Source organism: Colossoma macropomum, unplaced genomic scaffold, assembly GCF_904425465.1.
Source record: "Colossoma macropomum unplaced genomic scaffold, Colossoma_macropomum, whole genome shotgun sequence".
NCBI lineage: Eukaryota > Metazoa > Chordata > Actinopteri > Characiformes > Serrasalmidae > Colossoma > Colossoma macropomum.
The window spans coordinates 655,838-683,099 of NW_023494800.1; the positions used below are offsets into that span (position 1 = coordinate 655,838).

At 41.4% G+C, this 27,262-nt stretch overlaps 1 protein-coding gene across 3 annotated transcripts in view; it reads right to left on the reverse strand.

The window, feature by feature from the left end:
* arhgap24 (Rho GTPase activating protein 24) overlaps positions 1-27,262 on the reverse strand; it is a 216,678-nt gene that overhangs the window by 50,894 nt on the left and 138,522 nt on the right. The window contains exon 1 of one of the 3 annotated variants that reach the window (XM_036587720.1): positions 3,179-3,358. The exons of the other annotated variants lie outside the window; for them this stretch is intronic. Within the exon in view, the coding sequence (XP_036443613.1) occupies positions 3,179-3,251 (73 nt within the window). The 5' untranslated portion in view covers positions 3,252-3,358. Of the gene's footprint in view, positions 1-3,178; positions 3,359-27,262 lie in introns of those variants that run through there. 3 annotated transcript variants of the gene reach the window in all.

A 27,262-nucleotide genomic window follows, 5' to 3' on the forward strand; every position in this document is an offset into this window, starting at 1 on the left:
TTTTACTCATTTTGTTGGTGCTATTTTATGTTTCATTTTTTTTTTATGTTTCTTTTTTCATTTTTCTGTATTTTTCCATGCTTGTATTCTATCTCCTTTTTTACTAGACTTTTCTCTTGTAAAACACTTTGAGCTACATTTTAAATGTAAGCGAGAGAGAGAACGAGAGAGAGAGAGAGAGAAAGCGAGAGAGAGAGAGAGCGACAGAGAGAGAGAGAGAGAGAGAGAGACAGAGAAAGTGAGACAGAGAGAGAGAAAGAGCAAGAGAGAGAGAGAGAGAGCGAGAGAGAGAGAGAGAGAGAGAGAGAGACAGAGAGAGAGAGAGAGAGAGAGAGAGACAGAGAAAGTGAGACAGAGAGAGAGAAAGAGCAAGAGAGAGAGAGAGAGAGAGAGAGAGACAGAGAGAGAGAGAGAGAGAGAGAGACAAAGAAAGTGAGACAGAGAGAGAGAAAGAGCAAGAGAGAGAGAGAGAGAGAGAGAGAGAGAGAGAGAGAGAGAGAGAGGTCATAAGGCTCTGGAGCTGTGTGTCTGGCTGCTCTTTAATGAGTGACCAGGGCTACATTACAGCCTCATCCAGGTGGAACCAAACAAAGGGCCTCAGTGTGCTGAACCTACAGAGAGATGTTTCCAGTCTGGAGTCTCTCTGAGTCTCTGAGTCTCCTCCTCAACACTGTCCACACACGGAACACCTCAAACGCTCAGCCCACATTCACAGTCTGCTGGATGGAGTGTTTTGGGGATTTTTGCTCGGCTTCTTTTGCAAATGATAAACAACTTCATTACTTTGGCATCTCGCAGCGGCATTGCAAGCATAAGCTAATGCATAAAACATGAAAGTTCTAGCACGGTTAGTTTGGCAGCGAGTCTAAAGATTGTCTTATTCTGCTGTAAAAACGCAGAGCCGGACGCTGAGGAAGGAACAGACGCCGACTGGGAAAAATGGCCAATTATGCAGAGAGCGGCATTGTTGGCCTGGAATAGCCAAAACACACGGCCTACTTCCTGCCTGGGCCACTGTGCAGTGATCAGCACTTCCACTGGAGTTTATTGAGCTACAGACATGTTCAGCTCTGTATCCTTTACAACCACATCACTATATCACACCACTGTATCACACCACTGTATCACACTGCTACATCACACCACTACATCACACTGCTACAGCACACCACTCTACAGCACTGCTACATTATTCCCCATCACTATATCACACCAATGTATCACACTGCTACATCACACCACTGTATTACACTGCTACATCACACCACATCACACTGCTATATCACACCACTATATCACACCACTATATCACACTGCTACATCACACCACATCACACTGCATCACACTGCTACATCACACATCACACTGCTACATCACACTGCTACATCACACCACATCACACTGCTACATCACACTGCTACATCACACCACTGTATCACACTGCTACATCACACCACTATATCACACTGCTACATCACACCACTATATCACACTGCTACATCACACCACTATATCACACTGCAACACACTGCTACATCACACCACTATATCACACTGCAACACACTGCTACATCACACCACTATATCACACTGCAACACACTGCTACATCACACCACTATATCACACTGCAACACACTGCTACATCATATGACATCACACTGCTACATCACACCACTATATCACACTGCATCACACTGCTACATCACACATCACACTGCTACATCACAGTACAGTACTACACTGCTACATCACCATGCCATGTCACATTGCTATGTCACACCATATCACACAGACTTGTTATCTGAATTTAGTAAAAGCTGGTGTTTAGGAGGTGAAAGCCTGCTGGGTACACAGAACTGTCTGCTTCTGATCCAGTCCCGGCCTGTTTAATGATAGGGTCAACACTGTTGCTGCACTTCAGTCAGTGGTGTTGTAAACAGCTGGAGACCCAGACGAGCATAAATAATCTGACATCACACGCGATCAATAGTGAATGGTTCAATAGTGCGGGTGACCTCAGCCTGCGTTCTGCTGTCAGCAGATTCAGATATAATCACCAGAGAAAGTAATATGTGTGAGTGTGTTTTTATCTCTTGGTGGGGACTGAATCCCCCCCCACTGTCTTCTTCCTTGATGCCACAGAAGCCAACACATTTACACACATCCACCTATTCATCCTACAGCAGTTTAGCGCCACCCATTCATGGTGAAATTCTAAGTCTGGACTGCTATTTTATGAGGCTCAAAGGGCAGCCAATCAGAACAGAGCTCATTTACATATACCAGTCTTATAACAGCCTGTTTTAGGGGGTGGAATAAAGAACATAAAACCATGCAACGTTACAAGTGGACTGAAAAATAAAACACAAGAAAAATGTAGGATACGGGCCCTTTAAAGTTCCAGTTTGGACCATTAAAGAGCAGGAGAGACGGAGAGAGTAACGCAAGTATAAACAAGCTTAGACTGACATGTGAAGGCTATTTAGTCTTTCTCTGAAGGACCCCTCATAAATACCTGCCTACTAAACTGACAACTGCTTCACAATGACAGTCAAACAAACATGTAATAAAAACACTAATTAACATATTACAATTATGAAAATCTGTTGTAAAAGTTCATTCTACTGAATCTAAATCAATTCCACAGGTCATAAACTCAGGAAAGTGTTTCAGAGTCAAACAGTATGAGTTCTTAAAACAACTACTGCATCTAAAGGGATCAGACCGCATATCAAATCAATATTTTTTTTCCAAAATAAGTGTCTATAAATGTTGTTAAAGCTTCAAAACATGAAAAATCTAAGGTGCACAAACAACTTTGTCACAAAAACCAACACATTTACAAATTTCCATTCAGCATACTCATGCTTACTCACACTGAAGTTATAAGGAGTGTTTCAGCCCAGACTGCACAATAGATGGCAGCCAATCAGAACAGAGCTCATTTACATACATCAGTCTTAAAGGGACAGCCTGTTTAAATCTCAAGGATGAAGAGAGGTTTGAAATTGGACATTAATAACTTAATTATGGCTATTTTAGTGCATAAAGAATGGAAAGATATGCAGCAGAGAAATGCAAAAACCCAATCCATTGTAAGATAATCTCGAAAATTAGAGAACCAGCCTTCCTGCAGAACCACACAAAGCCTCCAGAGATGTATGGAAAAGCATTACCTGCAGAAGCAGACGGAAACCCTGATAGTCCAAACTGAGATAACTGACGTGCAGCCTGCTCCACCACAGCCATGCTGGAGGAGACTCCTGCTCCCGCTGGCCTGAAACGAGGCCTCCTGAGTGAGCACTAAAGCTCTGAGAGCAATGAGTTGCAGGCCTGGAGCTTCAGCTTGTGCTCACATGACCCAGACTGAGTGAGTTTAGAGGACAGAGGACGAGAGAGAAAGAAAGTGAGAGGGAGGGCTACACCCACTCCTCTCAATAGCCCTGCACAGGGAACAATAGGGTATCCCAGCAGTCCCTAAGCTTACTATAGAGAAGAGGCCGGACTGCAGAGGGGACGGCCCCCCGCTGGCTGACAGGCAGATACCTGTATAAACAAAAACCCCTCATTAACCAGCTCAGAGGAGAGATATATTCTATACAAGGTCTCTGCTTAATCTCATTTACTTCTCCTAGACAGGGTTAAAATGGCTATTTGAAATCATTGTGGGACTTAAAGGGGAATTCCACCAGTTTTTTACAATTTTGGCATAATTATGTGCGGTTCTACACTCTTAAAAAAGATTTTTCAGGGGTCTTTAGTAAAGACAACTGTTCAGATGGAGAATGGGTATATGGTTCTTTATAGAACCTTTTTGAAAAGGGCTCTATGTAGCACCAAAAAGGGTTCTGCTAGTGTAACAAGCTTGACATCGAAACAATAGCAGAGCCCTTTTTGGTGCTACATGGAAACATAAACAACCCATTGTCCATCAATCTGAAGAACCATTTCACCATGCAAAGAACACTAAATCATAAGTGTTTATGGTTCCATATAGAACTACAGTCTTTATTAAAGAGCCCATGATCTTTTTCAAGGGTGTAGAGACAGAACTGTTCACAGTGGTGGTGATAGGAACCAGACGTCCACCTCTAAAAGCTCCCTCACAGAAAGTTCCTACATGAAATGGTTATGAATTCACTGCCTGATGACTGAGACACTGTTTTATGATAGTTTAGAGAACTTAAACTCCATTCATGGTGGAGGGATACATGCAGGGCGCTGTGAGGAAAAATAGTCCCAAAGAAAACTTATTATTTCAGATTTTCCACTATTTTCCATCATCAACATTCCATATAAACTCAGAAGACTCGTGTAGGTTCACTGGTGGTTCTGGATAGTAAATAAAATGTCTATATTTGTGTTGTAGTCATGGCGACCCCTGGTTCCTATCACCACCACTGTAAAGACATCTGAACCATTTCACACCAAACCTCTCTGAATCTCTCTGTTTACACCTCACACACTGAATTATGGGGGAATTTAGAACAATAGGTGGAGTTCCCCTTTAAGAAGTTGAGGAACAACCATTAGATTTTCTCACTTTGGTCTAAATAACGTCTCATAGGTGGTTAAACTCATTTGTGTCTCACCTCAGTCTGAGCTGAATAACATTTACATAAGAAAAGTGCAGATCTCGTCATTTTCTCTCAGCTGTTTATCAGTGCAGAAGGAGAACTCACACTTTTCTCATTCACCTCCAGAACTTATGTTTATGCTTATACCAAGTTTATGTTTTCTTCTAAAGGGGTTGAGGAAATAATTCAGAAAACTACATTACTGCAATATTTTTTCTTCATGCGGTGAAACTTTCAAGCAACTCTGCTTTAAGGCCTACATGAAACTTGGGAAAATTTCACTTGGGTTGTATGAATTAGTGTCTTGCAACTCATTTGAAACTCAGCTGCAACAGTTGCGAGTTTCATGAAACAGGCAATCAAATTGCCAATAATGCATCACGTGATCACGTCAAATGATGTACTTTCAAATCTTTCAAAATTAATTTGACAGGATTGGTGGACAAGAAAATTAAACGGAAGATGGTTTACTGGGTGGTTGAAAATGAGGTCTTCACCACCCCACCCCCGCTCCCCAGTAGGTAATGTTATTAACGACTAATTAACCATTAACCATTAATTAAGGCCTGACATACACCCAGCAGATTAAAAAACTCAAATATATCATAAAGAGCTCCAGATAGATAGATAAAAGACACATATATGTAGATACAGAAAATAACCAGTAACAGCAGCTGGACAAAATACACAAAGATGATAAAAATGCTGAAAATATGCAAATCACACCTCACAGATGATTTTTAGTGAGAACAATACAAGTTACAAGTTGTCAAGTTGCACACAAACTAAAAAAAAATTCAGGCAACTCACAACATGCAACTAGTTGCATGAAAGTTTCACAGTGTAAAGCCAGACTGAAGGACGCAGTAAAGTACAACACGTGTACAGAAACATGCAGACGGCTTTGTGCACCAGCCTCATTTGGGTTTTTCACAGTCTTGACTGAAGACCTTCCTGCCAGAGGCACCAGTCCAGCCTGTAGTATAACATTAACCAGGAACACATCAGCAGATACGTTCTGCTCTGCAGAGTAAATGAAGCATGGAGAGAGAGAGAGAACATGTGGAGAAGCTGTGATTTCACAGGTTTTAGCTGCAAAACTGCCTTTTTTGAGCTTTGAGGCTCAAATGTGCACCATTCACTTGTAAAAAGGAACATAGCTATGCAGAGACCTCACTAATGTGCTGTATCAGAGGCAGGGGAAGAGAGTCGTTCAGAGTGGCTTGGTGTGAAACACTCTGTTCTAGATAAACTTACAGAGCCAGAATTGTTCACAGACCTGACTGTAGACATTTTTTGTGCCTTCGTTTATTTCTGCATTTCATCTTACCACTATTTTAATTTCTTTTAATCCCTTTTAATTTTATTTTTTATCTTTTATCTTAAGCATTTTTTGTCAGTTTGGGGTTTGCAGGCCTTTCCCTATTCAGGTAAATGGGAGCCTGATTAGAGTGGCTTAAATCAATGCTCAAGTCAAAGTATTGATACTTGTTTAAAATGATTAATGATGACCACTCAGCCCTACCCCTCCGTTTTGCGCATTGACGTCCAGGGGTAGGGTGTCCTGATTCTTGTTGAGATAGAGGGGTAGGGCAAAGTGTTGGGGCTACATGACCCTCCAAACTGAGGTTTTTCAGAGACTCCAAAACAGAGAGTTATGAGAAAAAAGGAAAAACTGGCAAGATGGAGAACAAAAGACCAAAGAGAGAAACCAAAATGTGAGAATTTTCTCTGGTAAAAATATGATAACCACTGTATTATCTTAGTTTAATGTCGTTTCAGTGTATTTTGGTCCTTTTCTTCATAACAAGCATAAAAAGTAGTAGTGCTAATGTCTCGGTAACTGGCTAACTTTCCTGTTCCACCTTAAATAGTCCAGCAGTTCTGACGCCTGAAGTGCCAGAATGTACCTGCTGCACCATTTAAGGTGGAACGGGAAAATTCCAAAAAGAATCTGGAGGATATCTGACTTCAGCTTCATATCACTGAAGAATTAGGGGTGGGTGATAAATAATTGCCCCCCTCTTTGAAGTCTTATGATCCCTAAATGTAACTAAAGCCCAGCAGTGAGGAGCTGAACTTTACCCTCCTCTGCTGTCACTGCAGACTGGCAGGGTCGCCTACAGAGCAGCGCTGGTAGCTGTTAATGAAGTGATGCTCTTTTTATTTGAGGGTCCCATTTCAGAGGGAAGATCTCAACCACTACCCTGTAACTCAGTTCTGAGGGGCAAGGAGACACTCAAAAACAAAGGGTAGGGGTGAAAATAAGAGATGGGACTGGGCCTAAAAGCACCTTCCCAAAAAACAATTTGAGTAGAAGTACAAAAGTAGCAGGTCAAAAATCTACTTAACTCTGAGTAACTTAGAAAACTGCAGTGGAACTTCTTAGAGCACCTCTCGTCACAGGATCTGTGGACCGTATGGCTCTGTTCTTCACTTTTTAGGGTTATTCAGGCCTAAAATAAAATGCTAAAGCTCCAAAGTTGAATATGGGACCAATCACAGAGCAGCGTGGACACTGTCACCATCAAAACAATGAAACTGAACACAAAAATGGAAATAATAACTACATATAAACAGCTGAGTAAAAAGCAGACTCCTTTACTCACCAATATAATTCAGTAAAGTCTTGAAAAAGTTGGTTCTTTAGTAAAGACAATGGTTCTATATAGCACTATTGACATTGTAACAATAGCAGAACCATATACACCTCATTCTCTATCAATATGAAGAACAAAGAACCGTTTAAGCATGCAAAAGTATGGTTAAGTGTTCATGGTTCTATATTAACCACAGGACCCTTGAAGGGCGTTTTGCTTTAAGAGCACAGAAGTGACAGTATAATGATTTGAAGATACTCAGCAGAGAATAAATACATCAGTATTTCACTGAAGTCCATGTACTGGAGTAAATGTAACTGGGTACTAGCCGCCTCTGAGCCTGGTCCTGTATGACTGTCAACAACTGGCTAACCGTTTTTTGCCAGGATGGCCGCTGAGTGGACAGACTAGCCCATCAGGACTTTGTACCTAAACCACATTTTTGTATTCTTGCAGTAAATATGTGCTCTGTGTTACTATGGAGCAGGTCGTGCCCTCCAGAGCCCCCTCCTGACCCCAAGGCCCTGCTGGAGCGCTTGAGCAATTCCACTCAGTGAGCGGGTGAATGAATATGGCGACACAGCCTGGGTTGTGATAACCTCTGGATTGCCAGCACATCTGTGGAGATCCCTTTATTCCAGCTGTTTGCTTAGGAGATAAGTTAATCTGAAGACAAGCGCTGGACTCTCAGAACAAAGGGGAACATCTGAGCTGGGTTCTCAAACAAGATAGCCTCCATTCCTATTGTTCCTCATCTACACGTGTCCTAGAACATCTACGTCTGGAGTATCATATTACGCCACCTTCATACACCGCAGAGATATTCCTCATTACGAGATCGTTGTTAAGATTATTTAACCTATTTCCAGACATTTTTACTTGTTTTAAGTTATGTCGTTTTATTTGTTTCAAACATTATTTCTTTAATAAGTAAATTTATCTATTATTTCTCAAAACAAGTAAAATGTTTTTAGTTTTTTATTACCCTTTTCTCTTCTCTCTCTGTTTTACTTTTTACTTTGTATTGGCAAGTATTTTGAGCTGTATTTGTAATGTATGAAATATGCTGTATAAATAAACATTATTATTATTATTATTATTATTATATGCAGCATACCTGTGTACACTCAAAAAAGGAGCAACAGCATTCTTTGGCTTATGAACTGAACATATGTCAACATTGAATAAGTGAATTTTGTTGTCTTTAAGTAACCAATTTATATAAAATGGTGAAAAATGAATGAAAGTGCGTTTCAGTGAATGAGAGGTCATTTCCAATGAAACCCAAATAAACTGCATTGAAATGTTTGTTTTCTTCCATCAACAGCTGAACTCTGTGTTGAGGTAATAAAGTCTGTTTATACCGTCTCTACTGTATATTTGACTGAATAGAAATATATAGCATAACTAAATAAAGTCTATATAATGATTTATTTATTTTGCCAACAGCAGCTTCTTCCCATGGAGGAGCGTGTTTATCTAACTACACACTTACGATGTGAAACAGTACAAGATTTTAGTAAAAGTGATGGTTCTATTTACAGTCATGAGTTCTATGTAGGTAAATATTTCTTTGCATGGTCAAATCGTTCTTCAGATTGATGGAAAATGTGTTATGGTTCTATAAAGCACCAAAAAGGGTTCTTCTATTGTTACAAGCTTGACATCGTAACAACAGCAGAATCCTTTTTGATGCTTTTTAGAACCATTCTCAAAAATGTTCTATATAGAACCTTATACAAATAAAACTTGCATGAATGGCTGTAATATTTACTAAAGTCCAGCAGCGTCTGACACTCAGGGATTAAAGCTCGAGTATTAGAGACGCACAAATGAGACAAACGGCTTTCAGACAGAAAACTACATTCAGGCTGTCCATATGGAAGAAATATATGGACATGCATTTTTATATATTTAAAATACATTTCAAATACATTGCAGTCCATGTTCAAATACATTCACACACTAAAATGCATTTTAGAATATATTACTATTTTATATATACACAAATATATTTTAAAATGCATTTATTTTAAAATGTATGGGAAAATATTGTGCATAGAAATGTACCAAACAAAAATGTCACCATTAGTTAGTTGAGCTGTGACGGCCGGAGTAACCGCGCACCGTGTAGCCTCAGGACCGTGTTGGGTGTGTTAAGCGGTGTCATGTTCTTCTGTTAGCCGCTCAGAGCCTGTGTAGCACAGCTGTGATAACCAGGCTTTGTTCAGTAGGAGCTGAACCTCTCCAGTTTCTTTTAATCATCTGAGCCAGCAGGGAGAAAACAACCACTGCAGCCTTTCACCCTGACCCGACCTGAGCTGACCTGAGCTGACCTGGGTGTATCAGTGGATATCAGACTTCACTGAGCTTTATGAGCCTCTTCCATCACTCCAGTGGAGCACCGTGGTCAGGGCTGGGATGTTTCGGAACACAAGTATGAGGAACATTCAATCAGAAAATCTGTTCAGTCCAAGTGTACGACAGAGGTGGACTGATAAATGAGTAGACTGAAATCTCTGTGATGAGCCTGTTATAACTAAACTCAGCGTCACTTCTGAGGGATGCTTGAACTGAACAGTGGACATGTTCTCAGTGATAAGCTCAGTTTGGCATTGTGCTGGACGTCCACAGCAAGTTACATACACATCATTAACTGAGAGTCACACAGATACTTAATTTACAGTCAAATTTGCAAGATTTGTTATTGAAATGAGACGGATTGGGTCATGAAAAGGCAGTGGGGTTATGGGAGCAGTAGTGAACGGGAGCAGCCAAAATATCATTAAGAATTTTGTATTTATTTGAACAGCTGAGCTTTTCATGCAACACATTATAAGAGGAATTACATGAACAAAGCTGCCAAACAATAAAAGCAAGGAAAAGTGTGAATTAAGTAAAAATTACAGCAGAGTTTCTCCCACATACTAATCAATTTGTGCTCTAAATGTATTCGGAATGTGTTACTCCTTATGTATTGTAATGGAATACATTACTAAATACATTCACAGTGAATTCAGTATTCAGCCATCACTACTTTTCAAAGCCACTATGTTTCATTTTGCCCAACCCTGTGATGAATGTCCACTCCTGGGCAAAAAAATGATCCAAGCCCAAAATATAAGTTGTTACTGCTGGTTCTGGCTGGTCAGAGTCCAGATTTAAACCCTATAGTGAATCTTTGGTCTCACATTAAACTCAAACCAGCTCAGCAGTGTTTTTCAGCTGTCTCAAGCTGTCAGTGCTGAGAGGATCAATACTGATGCTTCTATCAGTAAGACTGTCTGCAGGTTCACACACTAAACTACAACATTTAAAGAAAAGGAAAAAGTTTCCTATATTAAGTTAATTTATCTGTTTGTTTAATGATTTGTTTTTAAGACCATTAAAAGCTTAATGTTTTGCCATTTTGGGCTCGGCCCATGTCTTCCCAGGAGTGTAGGTGCCCTTGAACTTTGGTGTTGGTGACTTTTGAGAGAAACTCAGACAGCAAAGAAAAATACTCAACCATTCCCAGCTTCGATTCTCACTCAAAGCCCAGAAAACCAAACTGAAGCTCTTCTTTTTAGACACGTTATGAGAGGAACCAGTTCACTGGGAAAGACAATCATTCTTGGAAGAGCTGAAGGTAAACGAGGAAGACAAGCAGTGAGAGGGATGGAGACAATCAGAGGAATCGTGAAACAGCCATTCAGAAGCCTGAAGACCCAAACAGGCATTCTAGAGAAACACTATCTTAATCAGGAGAAACACTGCAGACGGTCACCTGGGGCCGGATTCACAAAGGCTTTGTTAAGAAAAATTTCCAAAAGCTCTTAAGACAAACAATAAGATGTTCATGAGGATGTTCTTAAATGCAATTCATGAAAAAACTTAAGAAGTTCTCCAAAATTTTCAGAATCCTAATTATTTTCTTTAAATTTGCTTAAAATCTTAATTGTTTTCTTAAGTCAGCTAGATTGCATTTTACCACATACCCTCAATGATGCGAGATAGATTTAGAATTTGTATTGACTCTTATTTCTGTTATTCAGTTTAATCCGCTCAAAGGACAGCAAAGTGGAGGAAAAATATCAAAACAAGCATTTAAAAATTTATAGCAAACAAGTTCTAGAGCTGATGGAAAATATGATAATTGTGGAGTGACAGACGAGGATGGGCAGGAAGAGAGTCAGAGTCCGAGTTTGACAAATTTAGATCCTGATCTTGTGAAATCTTACAGCCTGAGACGAGTGTGAGTCTGTTGTAAGATTAAGAAAACATTTTAAAACATATTTTCAAAGAATTCCACCTGTTCTTAGAATTATTCTCAAGAAAATAATTGAAAAGAAAATAAAATAATTTCTAAGACGTTATTTGAAGAATATCAATTTCTCATAACTTTTTTCTTAAGAATGAATTTAAGAAAAAACACAGATTTAAGAAGATTTTCCTTCTTAAGACACTTTTGCGAATCCAGCCCCAGGAGTCTGAACCGACTTGACGGCACTTAATAATCATAATAACCCTTCATAAGAACGCTCATTCACTGACCACTCATTCAGAAAACATGTCTCCTTCCCCTGAGCAGTGTCTGCAGTGGCAATTAACCAACGTCAATATGTCAGGTTCATATGAGGTCACCTTGACAACGAGCCAAATCTCCACATGTCTGCTCCTCACAGTCTAAAATAGCTCATCTCTCGGTGTGGCAGGCCAGAGCTCAGGCAGAGCAGCATTACGTCAGGAAAAACACAACTGGCCGCATTGAAAGTTGGAGTTTGGCCTTTTTCAGAGTTGGTCCAGCAGTGGGCTACACGGGCCCCTCATTACGCTGCACTTCATTACACTCATAAAGAGTCAGGTTGACGCGAGTGGAAGATTAATTAATTATTACAAGGACCCATTCAACATAAGTGCCACTCGAACGGTGAAAGCTGGCACAAACTGCAGCCCCAGCATGCTTAGCAGTCCAGCGTTGAATGAGAGCGGAGATAAATTATATAGCTTTCGCAGCACTTATAATGTTTAATAGGGCGAAAAACAAATTAACATTCAGAGCTCTGGGCTTATCAACACACCGGAAACCCAAACAAGTGCTAATTAAAATATGAGCAAAGGCCAGCCAACATTCTCACTATATATATCTGATTTAAATAAACCTTGCCAGCTTCACTCAAAATTACATACATATACACACACACACACACACACACACACACACACACACACACACACACACATATACACACACATATCACTGTTGTTGGAAGAAAACCCTCATATATCCAAAATGATAACTTTACAGGAGAAGGAAAAAACCTGCTTCATTTTCAATGTAAGTCAATGGAACCAGACTTTTTTCCAAGTAATTTTGGGCTGTTTCTTTTGGTCCATTCATTATGAAATTAACAAACAATATAAAGGGTAACAGGAATTTTCAAATTATGCCAAAAACTGAAAAACGTCAAAAATGGAAATACGAGGTTTTCTTCCAACAACAGCTGTATATAGGTCCATAGGTCCACATAGAACCATATAAAACACATTCTCCATCGATCTGTAGAACCATTAAATTATGCTAAGAACAATTTAAGTATGTAAATGGTTCTTTACTAAAGAGCCCTTGAACAGCCATCTTTTTAAGAGTGCACATATATGTTTGATAGGTGGGTGAAAACATGCGTTCATAAAATATGGATCAATCATAAGAAAACCTCTCTTTCCAGATGGTGACTTTACAGGAGAAGAAAAAAACTTACTGTACGTTTAATGTAAGTCAGTGGAATCAGAATTTTTTCCAAGTAATTTTTGGCTGTTTCTTTTGGTTCATTCATCATGAGATTTACACAAAAAGCAAACCGTATTTTCAAATTATGTCAAAAACTGAAAAATGACAAAAATTGAGATGGCAAAAGTTTACTTATACAGCACCTTTCATACACTGTGGTCATTCAAAGTGCTTTACAGATGATGAAATACAAAGATAATTTAAATTATAATTTAAAAAAAGTAATAAATTAAACAGATTAAAGGAGAGTAGGAATTAGAATTATAATTAAACATGACTAAAACAATAGATTTCAAAAGAGAAGAATCATTAAAATTAAAACTCAAATTAAAGATGAAATGAGGATAATAGAGTGTCGTTAGAGGACAGCAGTGCAGTAGAGCTAACAGGGTTTAAACTGAGCTGAAAGCTGCTCTAACAGGATCGTTTTCAGGCTGGTTTAAAGTGTCCAGCGTCGGGGCTCTTCTAATGCTCTCTGTCCACCGGGTCCATTTAAGAGCAGCATAGTATCTAAACGCTGCTTCTCCATGTTTAGTCTTCACCTTCAGCAGGACTAACTGACCAGTTCCTAATGATCTGAGAGTTCTGCTCGGCTCATATCGCTGCAGCAGGTCAGATAAATACGCTGCTCCTGACCATTGAGACATTTATAGAGCAGTAACAGCTCCTTACAGTCTATTCTGGAACAGACTGGTAGTGTAAGGATTTAAGGGGGGGTTCTTCTTTTACTCCTAGTGAAGCTCTGGCAGCTGCATTCTGAATCAGCTGAAGCTGTTTGATGGTCTTTTTTGGGAGTCCAGTTAGGCGACCATTACAGTGATCAATCCTGCTAGAAATAAAGGCGTGGATGAGGTTCTCCAGGTCTGCTTTAGTCTGAACATCTCTGATCTTGTTGATGTTCCTGAGTCCATTAGCGCACCAAGGTTACGTACTAGTTCTTTAGATTTTAGGGCTCTTGAATCCAGATAGGCAGCTAGTCTTTGCCTCTCATTGCTGTTCCTGAATAAAATAATCTCTTATCTTTATTCAACTGCAGAAAGTTTTATCCGCTGAAATGAGAAATTCTAGTAAACAGGCAGTTTCTCAAGCACTACTGTAGGTTAATGTCTTTGTGAAGCACCAGGAATTGAACACCCCCTGTGTTCTTTGACCTCGCTAAGCTAACTGCTCGCATGAATGCTAATAAACATTACAAAACACCTGTGAATCCAATAAGGAACCCTCAAAAGGCCTTTCAGCTCAGACAAACCACCCTAGACAGCTTTTAATCATCTAAACCTTTTCTGGCAGGACACTTAATAATTCCACTGGTTTCAATTTCCACCTGACTGCATTCGTCATTAAGCCTCATTTGGAGAGCTTCACACCAACGACACTCAAGTTCTGCTTGATATCACGCGATGATGAGACCTGCGGTGTTTGGCTGCACAACCCTGTCACCACCCGAGTGTGATTTTCCAACCCCAGGTAATTGAACGATCCGTAAACCAAACAATAAATCCTCTTTATTTGGCCTGTCTGACAGTGACACGCTAATTTAGAGGGGGATCTGCACCCGCTAGCCCCCGCCGTCAGTTTGTGGCAGCAGCAGCTCATAGGGAAATCTGATATATGGCCATATATGCACATATATCATAAAGGGTTAGGCATTTATTTCAAAACATATGGTCTTTTGTGTGGTACATATGTGTATCAAATATTGGACATATATACATGATATATGGATCGCTCTTAAAAAAAGACGGTTCTTCAAGGGTTCTTTAGTAACGACGATGGATCTTTATAGAACCATGAACACTCAAAGAACCATTTGCATGCTTACACTTACTATATAGGTGCACTTTGTAGTTCTACAGTTACAGACTGTAGTCCATCTGTTTCTCTGATACTTTGTTAGCCCCCTTTTACTCTGTTCTTCAGTGGTCAGGACCCCCATGGACCCTCACAGAGCAGGTACTATTTGGGTGGTGGATCATTCTCAGCACTGCAGTAACACTGACGTGGTAATGGTGTGTTAGTGTGTGTTGTGCTGGTACGAGTGGATCAGACACAGCAGTGTTGCTGGAGTTTTTAAACACTGTGTCCACTCACTGTCCACTCTATTAGACACTCCTACCTTGTCAGTCCACCTTGTAGATGTAAAGTCAGAGACGATAGCTCATCTCCTGCTGCACAGTTTGTGTTGGTCATCCTCTAGTCCTTCATCAGTGGTCACAGGACGCTGTTGGCAGGATATTTTTTGGTTGGTGGACTATTCTCAGTCCAGCAGTGACACTGAGGTGTTTAAAAACTCCAGCAGCACTGCTGTGTCTGATCCACTCAGACCAGCACAAAACGCACTAACACACCACCACCACGTCAGTGTTACTGCAGTGCTGAGAATGATCCACCACCCAAATAGTACCTGCTCTGTGAGGGTCCATGGGGGTCCTAACCACTGAAGAACAGGGTAAAAGGGGGCTAACAAAGTATCAGAGAAACAGATGGACTACAGTCTGTAACTGTAGAACTACAAAGTGCACCTATATAGTAAGTGGAGCTGATAAAATGGACAATGAGTGTAGAAACTAGGAGGTGGTCAGAATGTTATGTCTGATCGGTGTATGTCTGAAATATATGTCCCATATCTGAAATTGTTGGCATGTATGTGACGTATATGTTCCTGTGTGAAAAATCTGAGTTGGATATAAGGGAAGCTCATGTGTGCAAATACATGTCACATATTGACATCCATATATTCCCATGCATCAGATTTCCATATTTCCATATGGGTGCGTTCATGCTGAGGCAATTTCCAGCAGGAGCTCAGTGCCAGTCAGGAGCCCTCATCACCCACACACTCTGCCAACCATGACACCTCGACTTGAAGCCGGAGAGAAGGAGCGGGTATTATATGCAGCTGAGAAGGAAGCAGCTAGAAATTCTGTGCAAGACAAATCAGACAAAACACATTCAGCTTCACAAAATCAGCCGCATATAGAACCGACTGAGCTGTGGATGGAATGAGTACTGCAAAAAATGACGTCTCGGCAGCTGAAATGATCTCATATCTAGTGAACTTATCTAATATATTTAATTGTGAGACCATTGCATAAATATCTGCAAATATAGTGAGATCTAAATGTTTAAAATAAATTAATAAGCTTAAAGCAAACCCAAAATGAGAAATGTTAGTAATATTAAATAGATTTAATATAATTGCACTTGCAAAGATACAATTTTCTGCCAACTGAAAACCAAAAACAAGCTCCATTAAAGTTCCCTCCTGGTCTCCAGCAGAGCCATGTTTAGCATTAGCATGCTGTGATTAGCGTGCCTTTCCTGTATTAGGATGAGGTGAAGGGGCTACCGCTTCTCACAGACCCTCGCTGTCATGCAGACAAGCCCAGGATTCATCTGCGGTGGTCCCAAAACAACACAGGGACTTTCTACAGGAAGCGCTGAGCAAACTCAGGCTGACTCGCCAAGCACCTGTTACAGAACGAGCGATGCCAGTCAAAGCTCTTTACCCAGAGTGCCGCTCAGGAGCCACACCCGAGGAACATTTGCATGCAACGCTGCCAGCGCTGATGGATTTCTTCTCTGGGCCAGAACCACGATGTGATGTCACATGCAGAGTAGCAGATGTCATTACAGTGAGGATCTAGAGTGAAGAGGCGAGGCTGTTTGAATATGAGGTGAGGTAAGGATGAAGGGAACGAGAGGAAAAACATTTCCATGCAGTTTGTTTAAACCACCAGGCCGACTATCATCAGGCCATGGAGAACGCTGGCTGAGAAACCTTGGCGAGCTGTGGAGGAATCCACACTCCTGTAAGATTCCTTCAGTACTTAACGAACGCCTTAAAAGGTGTAATGAGTTATGACATAAGCAGTGTTTGGGAGGAGGACCACACCTAAAGCTCCTCCACCTTACGGTGCTGATCTCCTGCCGCCTGAACTGTGCTGAGTCACATCACTGTATCTCCTCTCCTGTTAATACACACTGTGCAATACATCATAACCTGCTGCTGTAATGACTCTCACTGCGCACTGTACACTGTAAACACTGCTGATATTTACAGTTATGTTTATATTCATTGTGTTGTAACTACCTCATACCACTTAGAGCAACACCTGCTCTCATGTAAACACAACAAATCTGTCTTATATGTTGTGTAAATGTCCATCTATCTATCTATCTATCTATCTATGCCAATCTAAAAGACTCCAGGGTGGTGTTTTCATTCTGTTGTCATCATCCTGCCTTTATTATGAACTCCTGCTCTGCTGTTTTTCTCTGAGATAAAAATTTATGCCATCTTGCAAAATTGCTGCTGTCTTGTCCTGTGCTAAACTAAAATCGCCGTGTACATATTTTCCCCCGAATGTCACTGGATTCTCTGAATTTCTATCATGTAGTAAATCAAAACATAAGTAAAATACTAGTTGCATAAAATTCTGCTTTTTACAGCACAGCTATAAACCAACACCAACTACTCAAACTCAGACTAGAACTGCCAAACGCCTCAAAACTACCACACTGGACAGAGCCTGCTGGTTTGTGGGGGCTATTTTGGTGTGGTCATTTCAGGGCACTGCAGGTTTAGCTTACACATAGAAATATTTGAATTTCAGCTACTTAACTACCTTGTAGCTCAGAGTCTCCAGTGAAATTCGGAGGAAAAGTGCATGTGTGGTCAAACGTCCTGGCTTAAACATCTTTGTCCACCACAGGACGTGAAAGCGGCAAGTTTCCAAAATGGCTTTCATTTTTGACTTTGAAAAACCAGCGCTGACCAGAAGTTCCTGAAGCCCAGAGGTTTTCCAGAGGTTATATGTCATAAATATTTCTGTGCCTACCTTTTATTTCCTGCGTTGACCCCGTGTCCTTTTCTCTCAGCCCTACTTCTGTTCAGGGTGCGCTGTGTCAAAATGTCTAGCTTAAAGCAGAACTCCAGCCCACATTCTCAGAGTTCCAGCCCCTCCTGGAGTCCCACAGTCTGACTTTATACCACAGGCATATTCCAAACTCACAAAATGTCTTTAAAAAGTTCAAAACTTCAGAGAGTTTGAGGGACATCCAAGCGTAATCCCAGAATTCTGCAGTGCAGCACTGTAAACACTCAGACTCACAGAATTCACAATTTTGCATCCCTTTTTCCATCCATCAGTGTTCTCTTACTACAATTCCCAGCATGCATCGCAAAACAGCTGGGGTAGCAACTGAGCTATAGGCTAATAAATACAGTTTGGCTTCCTTCTGCTTAGCCAGTTATTGTGGAGAAAAAACAGAAAAGCTTTTTCAAACAGCTCGACCTCAAGGATCTGCTTGTGCTTGTAGTTTTCCAAAGATTCCTCCCACCTTCCAGGTACATCATCAAAACAGAGTTTTCCTTGTCTACTGAGCGGAAAATCCTGGCCGGAGTGCCCCTTTAAGGGACGCAGCTTCACGAACATCCCCCGTATGAGGTTTCTCTCCTCTAAAAATAGACGCATGAGCATAAACACAGGGAGGCAGAGAGCGAGAGAGAGAGAAAGTGCATGTAACAACATTTCAAGCCACTGCATTTGAACTCTTCCGCTTCCAGGCCCATCTGCCGCCGAGAGAGCTCACATAAATCCAGGAGACAGTTTCCCAGGCCGAGCTTCCGACTGCCATTCCGCATCAACACAGAAAACAAACAGCACAGGCAGCATCGCCACAGAGACGAGCCGGACCACATGTTCAGGAAGGAACTCCACATTCCACACCATCATTATTTATATTTCCTCATCGCAGCACGTGGTGTGTTTAAAGGCTGAACTGCACACTTAAGGAGAGGAACTGTAACAGCTGTATCTTTAACGCTGCTGCAGTTTTCTCTGTTTTTCACATCTCTGAAATGAAGTGCCTGCGAGTGTCGCTGCATGGGGCTTTGACACACACAGAGCCGAAGGAAACTTCAGCTCTTACTGTCTGTTCTCAAAACAGATACGAGGCCCCTTTTGTTCAGTTCTGTTACAAGTATTGCACAACTGAAGAAGTGTAAAATAGGACTTCAAATAGTTTGTGTCCTAAAATCTGACCGCCTCACAGCAACAGAACTCTGTATCACTGCGGCAAATAAAGTACTCACAATATGATTCACTGAAACTGCAATATAAAAGTCTAAAGCGTGTCACCTGAATGTCTTAAACCCTTCAAATGTCTGTGTTTCAGTCAGAAGTCGCGTCAAACCCAGGCTGAGTCCCAAACGGCTCCGTGCTCCCTAGCTAAACAGTGAGCTGTGTAACATTAAGTTTAGAAATTCTAGCTTCTGCTGTCAGATACTGCACTGCCTGTCGAGTATGAATGTGTCTGAAGTCTGAGTCACTGGTGTTCAAGTCAAAGTCGAGTCGCAAGTCTTTCTTGATTTTCTTGAGTCGAGTCTTAAGTCATCAAAGTTGTGACTCGAGTCGGACTCGAGTCCAAGTCATATGACTCGGGTCCACACCTCTGGAAATGAGTGACATAATCTTATAAAATTCAGTAAATTAGCCTGACTTAAGGCTGAAGTTGAGTCAAAGTCCGAGTCACTGGTGTTCAAGTCAAAATTGAGTTGCAAGTCTTTCTCGATTTTCTTGAGTCGAGTCTCAAGTCATAAAATTTTCTCTAATGTAGTCAATATTAGATATATTAGATGTTTTCACCTAATTCAGCTCAATAGCTGATTATCAAGGCCTTCATGAGTTGAACTCAGAGTGTCCTCTCTGCAGAGCTGTGACCCAGAAGGGACACTCCTGATTTAAGAGCGTTGTACGACGTTCACCATCCAACCCGTTTTTATGCATCTAATGCCACAGCGATGCTTTCACATCCAGCTCACCCTGATTACCCAACTCTGACGTTTCTGCTTACACACTCCTGGACACACAAACACACACAGAAAGCGTATTATGTCAGCCCTCTTTGCTGCGTCCGGCCTGTCGAGCTCAGACAGCAGAGATAAGGCCGTCTGTGAGGTGAACTCTGCCCGTCCTGCCAGCCCACATTGGGATTGTTTTCTCTGGCAAAGCTGCTGGCTCCAGCGTCCTGACTCGCAGTGAGCGTGTGGAGGATTGTAGGATTGAAAGGGTTGATGGGAAAGTGCTGACTGGGAAGAATGGACATTTGCAAACAAGGCACTGATGGCATTACATCACTCTGTTTCAGCCAGACCCCTGCAAACAAACCCCCCCAGAGCTGGGCAGAACGAGGCGTAGTGATGGATGAGTGCTGTGATTAAGTTAGTAAAACAAAATGGTAACACTTTACTGTAGGGTACAGTTCATAAGGCTACATGACACATATATAAGCTTGTCATGACAACTGACATAACCCTACATAAATGTTTATTAATGTATATTACAATAGGTGTCATCTGTCATAAAGGCTACATTGATCAAAATTGGCAAATGAAACATTTATAGCCAATAATGCCTATTGGAATAAGCATTAATAACATTTATGTAGTGTTATATCAGTTATCATGACAAGCTTATGTAGGTGTCATGTAGACGTATGAATAGAACCCAACAGTAAAGAGTTACCAACAAAATAAAGATTAAATTCAGAATGCATCTTGATAAAACACTGCGGTGGTAGTCTTCCTCACGATGTCTCATGAACGGAGCAGACGCTCCAGAGGACTCTGATGTGAAATGTGTAGTCATGCGTTCTGTGCTTATGAGCTGTCGCCTTCATTCTGTCCTCTCTCCACTGAAAGAGCTTCAATATCTGAGCTCAGTATCGGTACCAGCATTCACACACAAACAAGCTCGTTATTTACAAAACCAAAAGCCCAATTTATGAAACATATGTACATTTTTATAAATATAAAATAAGGTCACACTTTATTTGGATGGTGCCCTATAGATGATCTACAGATACTTATACTATTAACAGACTTTCTGGTGATACTCAGCTGATAATCAACAACATTTAGGTAAAGATTAGGTTTAGGAGTAAGTGTAGGTTTTGCCCTGAGGTTAGGTTTAGGGTTAGGGGCAGATTTAATGGAATACTTCACATGCACCTTCAAGGTCAGTCGCATTTAATAGATATTTAGTTGAAAGTGAGTTACAAAAATAGACTGAGCAGCTACAGTGGACCATCCAAATACAGTGTTACCTAAAATAATAACAAAAAATGGTTCTCCAAGGCAACGGCTCTATTTGGAATTCTATATTGAACCATTTCATGATTAAATTCACGTTGAAATGGTTCTTCAGATTGGTGGTAAATGTGTTGTATATGGTTCTGTATAGAACCTTTTTTGAAAATGGCTCTATATAGCACCAGGAGGGTTCTTCTACTGTGATGAGCTTTTTAACGTGTGGGTACATCTGATATGTATGGCTGTGGCCCACTGTCGTATATGTACTTGTTGTTATAGCCCAAGGACCCTAAGACTGTGAAGCGGTAGGTCACTTCTAGCCTTCATAACTTCAGAACGGTTTAAGATACAAACATGATCCACATATCAGGACATTCAGCAGACCCGCCCCTAACGAGCAAGCATGACGGCATCGAGCTGTCACGTCAGCATCAGTGAGTAATTCAGCTCGGAATATCACCCAAAATCCTGATATTATTGCTCTGACACAGCACTACTGTGTCTGATCCACTCGTACCAGCGCAGCACATACTAACACACCACCACCACGTCAGTGTCACTGCAGTGCTGAGAATGATCCACCACCCAAATAGTACCTGCTCTGTGAGGGTCCATGGGGGTCCTGACCACTGAAGAACAGGGTAAAAGGGGGCTAACAAAGTATCAGAGAAACAGATGGACTACAGTCTGTAACTGTAGTTCTGGAGGTGGTCATAATGTTATGCCTGATCGGTGTATGCTGGTTCCAATATTAGGCTGCCAGTGGAAGAAAGATATTGAACCTCAGTCAGTGGCGAGAGGACAGAATGAAAGTGACGGCTCATAAACACAGAACACATGAGCTTCGTCAGAGTCCTGTGGAGCGTTCGCTTCATCCCTGAGACTAAATGCCTTTTCCTATGTTCTGAATGGAGATGTATTCTGAATGTGTCCTGAACATGTTTACATGTTATGCGTTTCAGTGTGAGGGAAATGTCCAGTAAGCTGTGTGATGTTGGCTGGAAGCTCCTCAGGGAGACGCTGGAGAATTTAAATGGTTTAGTCTGAAACTTTTCCTGTTCCAACGTCTAATCTGTAGTTAGGTGACGACAGATCAATGGCGATGTTCAGTTATGAAGATTCGGGCCAATTTTTCACTGTGAAGAAATCAGGATACACAAAAATTCCACAGCTTTCACAACAGGAAGCAGAAAGCTTCAGTGGGAAAAGCTCCTCTGTGTCAGAACTGTCTGCACAGCTTCCTCTGATTCACACAGAAAACACGCAGAACATCAGGATCTACCAGAAAGAGACTTTATAAGCTTTTGTACAGCCTTTATAAGACATTATAAGCCTTTGTGCAGCCATTACAAGACTTTATAAGCCTTTGTACTGCCTTTAGAAGATTTTATAAGCCTTTCTACATCCTTCAAAAGACTTTATAAGCCTTTGCGCAGCCTTTATAAGACTTTATACACCTTTGTACAACCTTTATTAGACTTTATAAGCCATTGTACAGCCCATATAAAACCTTTTTAGTCTTTGTACAGCCTTTATAAGACTTTATAAGCCTTCATCCAGCCTTTAAAAGACTTTATAAGCCTTTTTATAGCCTTTAAAAGACTTTACAAGCCATTGTACAGCCTTTATTAAACTTTGTCTTTTTATAGCCTTTATAAGACTTTATACACATTTGTACAACCTTTATAAGACTTTATAAGCCTTTTTATAGCCTTTAAAATACTTTATAAGCCTTTTCACAGCCATTATAAGACTTTGTCTCATAAGCTGCCTCACCCCGTCTGACCTCCTGATCTTTGGCCATGACTCAGAATGAGAAGGCGAGGTGATACTGCACATCGGAAACTGACAAGAGCAACAGACTTGGGAGTCTCCGCCTCTTAAATCCTTCCAAAGCACCTCCTCTTTATCCCCCTCTCTCCCTCCCCTCTCTCCCTCTTTCTCTCCTCTGTACTGATCTCAGTAACAGCCAGTTCAGAACCGCTCAGCTGCTCCCAGAGCGAGGCAGATTAAATTAGAGGAGAGAGTAAACACCCTCATGTTTTCTCAGAGTGGAATAAAACAGCACTGAATACTGATCTTCACACTTAAAGCAAATTAAATGCAAAGATGAAAGGAAACCAAAATTCAACTTGAAATGCAGAAAAGTAACAGATAATTATAACATATTTATCTCTCCAATTATCAGAACGTCTAGAACCTGCCATGATCTCTAATATGCTTCATCACTGTGGATCCTGCATGAACTCCTAACCCACATCTAGAAGTTTCAGTCCTGCCTTCCCCTCATTCTGAACACTGTGATCCACCGTCCATCATGTGTCCAACATACAGGACTCCTATGTGGTTCTTGGCTTGGCTGCATGGTTCTATGAAAAACCTTTAATTAGTATAGATCAGTGGTCTCCAGCCCTGCAATCCTGCAGAGTTTAGTTCCTACCTGTATCCAATAATCTGCCCCACCCCCTTAACTCTAGAACATCTGATCCAGCCAATCAGGGACTTGGACCAGGTTGGTTATCTGGAACAGGTGTGGCAGATTGTGGTTGGAACTAGACTCTGCAGGAAGGTAGATCTCCAGGACCAGGATTGGAGATCACTGGTAGAGAGCCTTTGATTTATATGAACTACAGGATCTTCACACTCACATACTTCATTCACAAAAATGGTTCTTCATAGAACCGCACGTTAAGTCACGATGTTCTTCTGTGGCATCTATCCAAAGAACCATTTTTGACACATTAATGTGTTCCACCATGTTCTATATCTTCCATCCTGTATGTGTTCCACCACGTTCTCTTACAGACCCAATCATTGTCGCTAGTTTCTTTCCCCAATTCCAGTTCTTGTCCTTCTTATGTCCTCACTGATCAGGTGTGGCTCAGAGAAGGATTGGTTCTCTCTTTAAGTCTTGGTTCCTCTAAGTGGTTCTTTGTCACAATCTCAGAGTTTCTCCTTACTGAGTTTTGGTTCCTCTTAATGGTTCTTGGTTTTGCTCTAGGTTCCACTCCGATTCTTCCTCATGCTTTACAGGCGTTTTTTTTCTCTTGTTTCCTCTCAGTGGTTCTTCCTCATTCTCCAAAAAAGACTTGGTTCCTCTCAGGTTCTTCTTCGTGCTGTTTGGAAGTTTTGTGGTTCCTTTTAGTTCTTCCTCACACATTTAGAAAGTTTTCCTTTTCAGTTTTAGTTCCACTCAGTGCTTCTTTCTCATGCTTTTAGGGACTTTTTCATTTAGAGTCTTGGTTCCTCTCAGTTCTTCTTCCATGTGCTTTTAGGCAGTTTTATTTCTTTTGAATCTTGGTTCTCCTCCGGTTCTTCCTCATGCTCTTGGGGAGTTTTTCCTGTTGCCCTCAGTGACACTAATTGGGGGCATTTCTGGAAAGCTGCTTTGGGACGACGTCTGTCGTGAATAAAAACGGAGCTGATATGTTTTTGGTTCCAGCAGCTGTATAACAGAAACTTCCTCTCTTTCACTAATCCGGATTACAGAATCAAATCTGATCTTATGATGAATTTTATCTTATCTTACAGCGTCTTATCCCCAGTTAGGAAATCTTAACCTACTCGATCGAAGCGGACAATCAAACTGTCACGTCCGTTTCCTAGCAACCGACCATAAACACACAGCTGGATGGTAAGGACATCATCAAAATAGTGTTAAAATGTGAGTTAAGCTGCTGTTACTGCTGTAAAAAAGGTCAAACTAAACTAAAGTGTGATAAACTGTAAGTAGTGAATACTGTGAGAGCGCCCCTGCTGTTTATCAGAGCGCCCCCTGCTGTTTATCAGAGCGTCGCCGCTCCCCAGTTTCAGTCTCCATTTCCCAAACGCTTTAGCTGAGCGCGCTAACGTTACTCCTCCTAATAAACAGACACACGTTCAGCTCCGTCTCCTCATTATTCACCACCATCACTGTAATATTTCATCATCAACATTAACACACGAAGGTGATCAGAGGGGCGGTGGAGATCGAGTCTGCAGCGTCTGAGATCTTTAAAACGCAGAGTTAGAAAAGAAAATCATCTCACAGTGAAAGCAGCGTTTTACAGTAGAGATAAATGGAGCTCATTATGCTGGTAGTGAACTATGCTGCTGACTCAGCTGCCTAAAAACCATAGAAACGGACCTTAAACAGAAGTGAGGACCCTGTTGGGGTTCATCCTAAAGTTAGGACAGGATTTAGGAGGTTTAGTCTAGTTAGGATGTTTGTGTGATGCTGTTTTCTTATCTGGAGTTCATGATGAGATTATGAAGGTAGGAACTCTTATTCTGTGATAGCCACTGTCTGAAATTCAGTCTGTACTGAAGTCGTCATGGAGACCAAACAGATCAGATTTCAGGGTTAAGAAGTTTGTGTAGTACAGCCCCAGGTTCTCATCCAAATCTAAGTTCTGAAGAATAGAACTAAGTGCAGTGAACACGTCTGTAATAAGATATATTTGGTGATGGTCTCAAAGGAGACAATGACACGAGAAATGGAAACCGTATGTTGAGTTTAATCACTGTCCCCTGGGCCCGACGACAGGGAAAACCCAACTGGATGTGAAGAGAGTCTCTCTCTCTCTCTCTCTCTCTCTCTCTCACTCTCTCTCTGAGTCAGACTATGACAGCTGAGTGTATGTGAAGGCCACATTGGGACAACATGAGCCTCTGAGAGTCGGGGACAGCTCGCTGAAGGATCAGATTCGTGACATCTGCTTATCTGATGTAGACTCCAGAGACAGCAGTGCATATACAGCACTCTCCCTTCGCCCCTATAGGAGTCTCTAACAGCCTGTTAAGCCATGGGAACCTCAGAGACACTGGCCCTTTGTGGACCGTCTGCATTCTCACACAGCCCTGTAGGCAGCAGCCAGGAATGTCTTTCAACCCCTTTCGCTGCCTCTTGTTCTTCAGCCCAGGAGGAGCTGAGCCTGAAGGCCAGAAGATCCTCCTCTGCTCCCAGTGCTCAGCTTCTGGAAATCAGTCTGGAAAAACAAAATCTGTTTCTCTTCTATCTGGGCTTCTCTCAGCCACCTTCCGAGATCTGGACGGCTTTCATTTTGTGGGCCGAGAATGCTGGGATATCCAGATGCCTGGCCTGTTAAAGTTATCACTGGCATCCCTTGTGGGCCACTTTCCTGCTGATACACATGAAATTCTGTAAAATGCAAGACCAGGTGTTCATGAACACAAGGTGACTTGACAGTCCTGTTCAATAGATGGGCAGCAGAGCCTCACTGTTGAATAAACCATGACTGTTTTTATGCTGATACGCATAATTTAACAGTATCATTTAGATTTGGAGCCCATAGCCCCTTTCTGCAATGCCACCTAGTGGCCATTCTCTAGACAGAATGGAAATAGACTCAGATATTTTTAAGTTATATAATGAAATGAAATATTTTGCCTCTGTTTTGCTCCCTGTTTTGCTTTGCCCCTCATTGCTCGCTAGCAGCTCAACATAGCGCCTGCGTGAAGTGCTGTGACGCTATGTTGAGCTGCTTGCGAGCAATGAGGGCTAAAGCAAAACAGGGACCTCTAAATCCCATTTCCCACCTAACCCCCAATTGCTCCCCAGGCGCCGTGGATAGGGCTGCCCACCGCTCCAGGCAAGTGTGCTCACTGCCCCCTAGTGTGTGTGTTCACTAGTGTGCATGTATGTGGGTGTTTCACTGCATGGATGGGTTAAATGCGGAGGTCTAATTCCACAGTGTGCAAAACACAGTTGGCTGATGGTTCTCAATTCGATTAAGAATACAAATGTCCATTTATTACTCACATAAACTTTATGTAGATGATAAAAAGACACCAACAATAAAAAACCAACCTTGCTGCCGTGACTGTTCCTAGATTTCTTACTAGCCCAGATTGTATATTACAGAATAAACACTGCATTTCTTTACTGCTTCTGCATAGGAACCGCAAGAGTTCCATCAGAGATACTTACTTAGAAATGATGGTTCTTCAAAGGTTCTTTAGTAAAGAAAATGGCGTTAAATGTTTTTTTACTGGGGTGCTGCATTCATGTCTGCCAAGAAGGTCTCGTTAAACAGAATGTGACGCCTTTAGCTTCTTGATTTATGAATCACGTACAAAATACACTCCCTGACATTACTCTCTCGTGAACACTCAGCTGTAAACGCAAAAGCATCTCAGAAATGTTCTGCTTTGTTGGCCATGCTGCAGTAGCAGCCATGCACATACAGTGTGTTCTGCTGCTCCTCTGAAGCTTCATG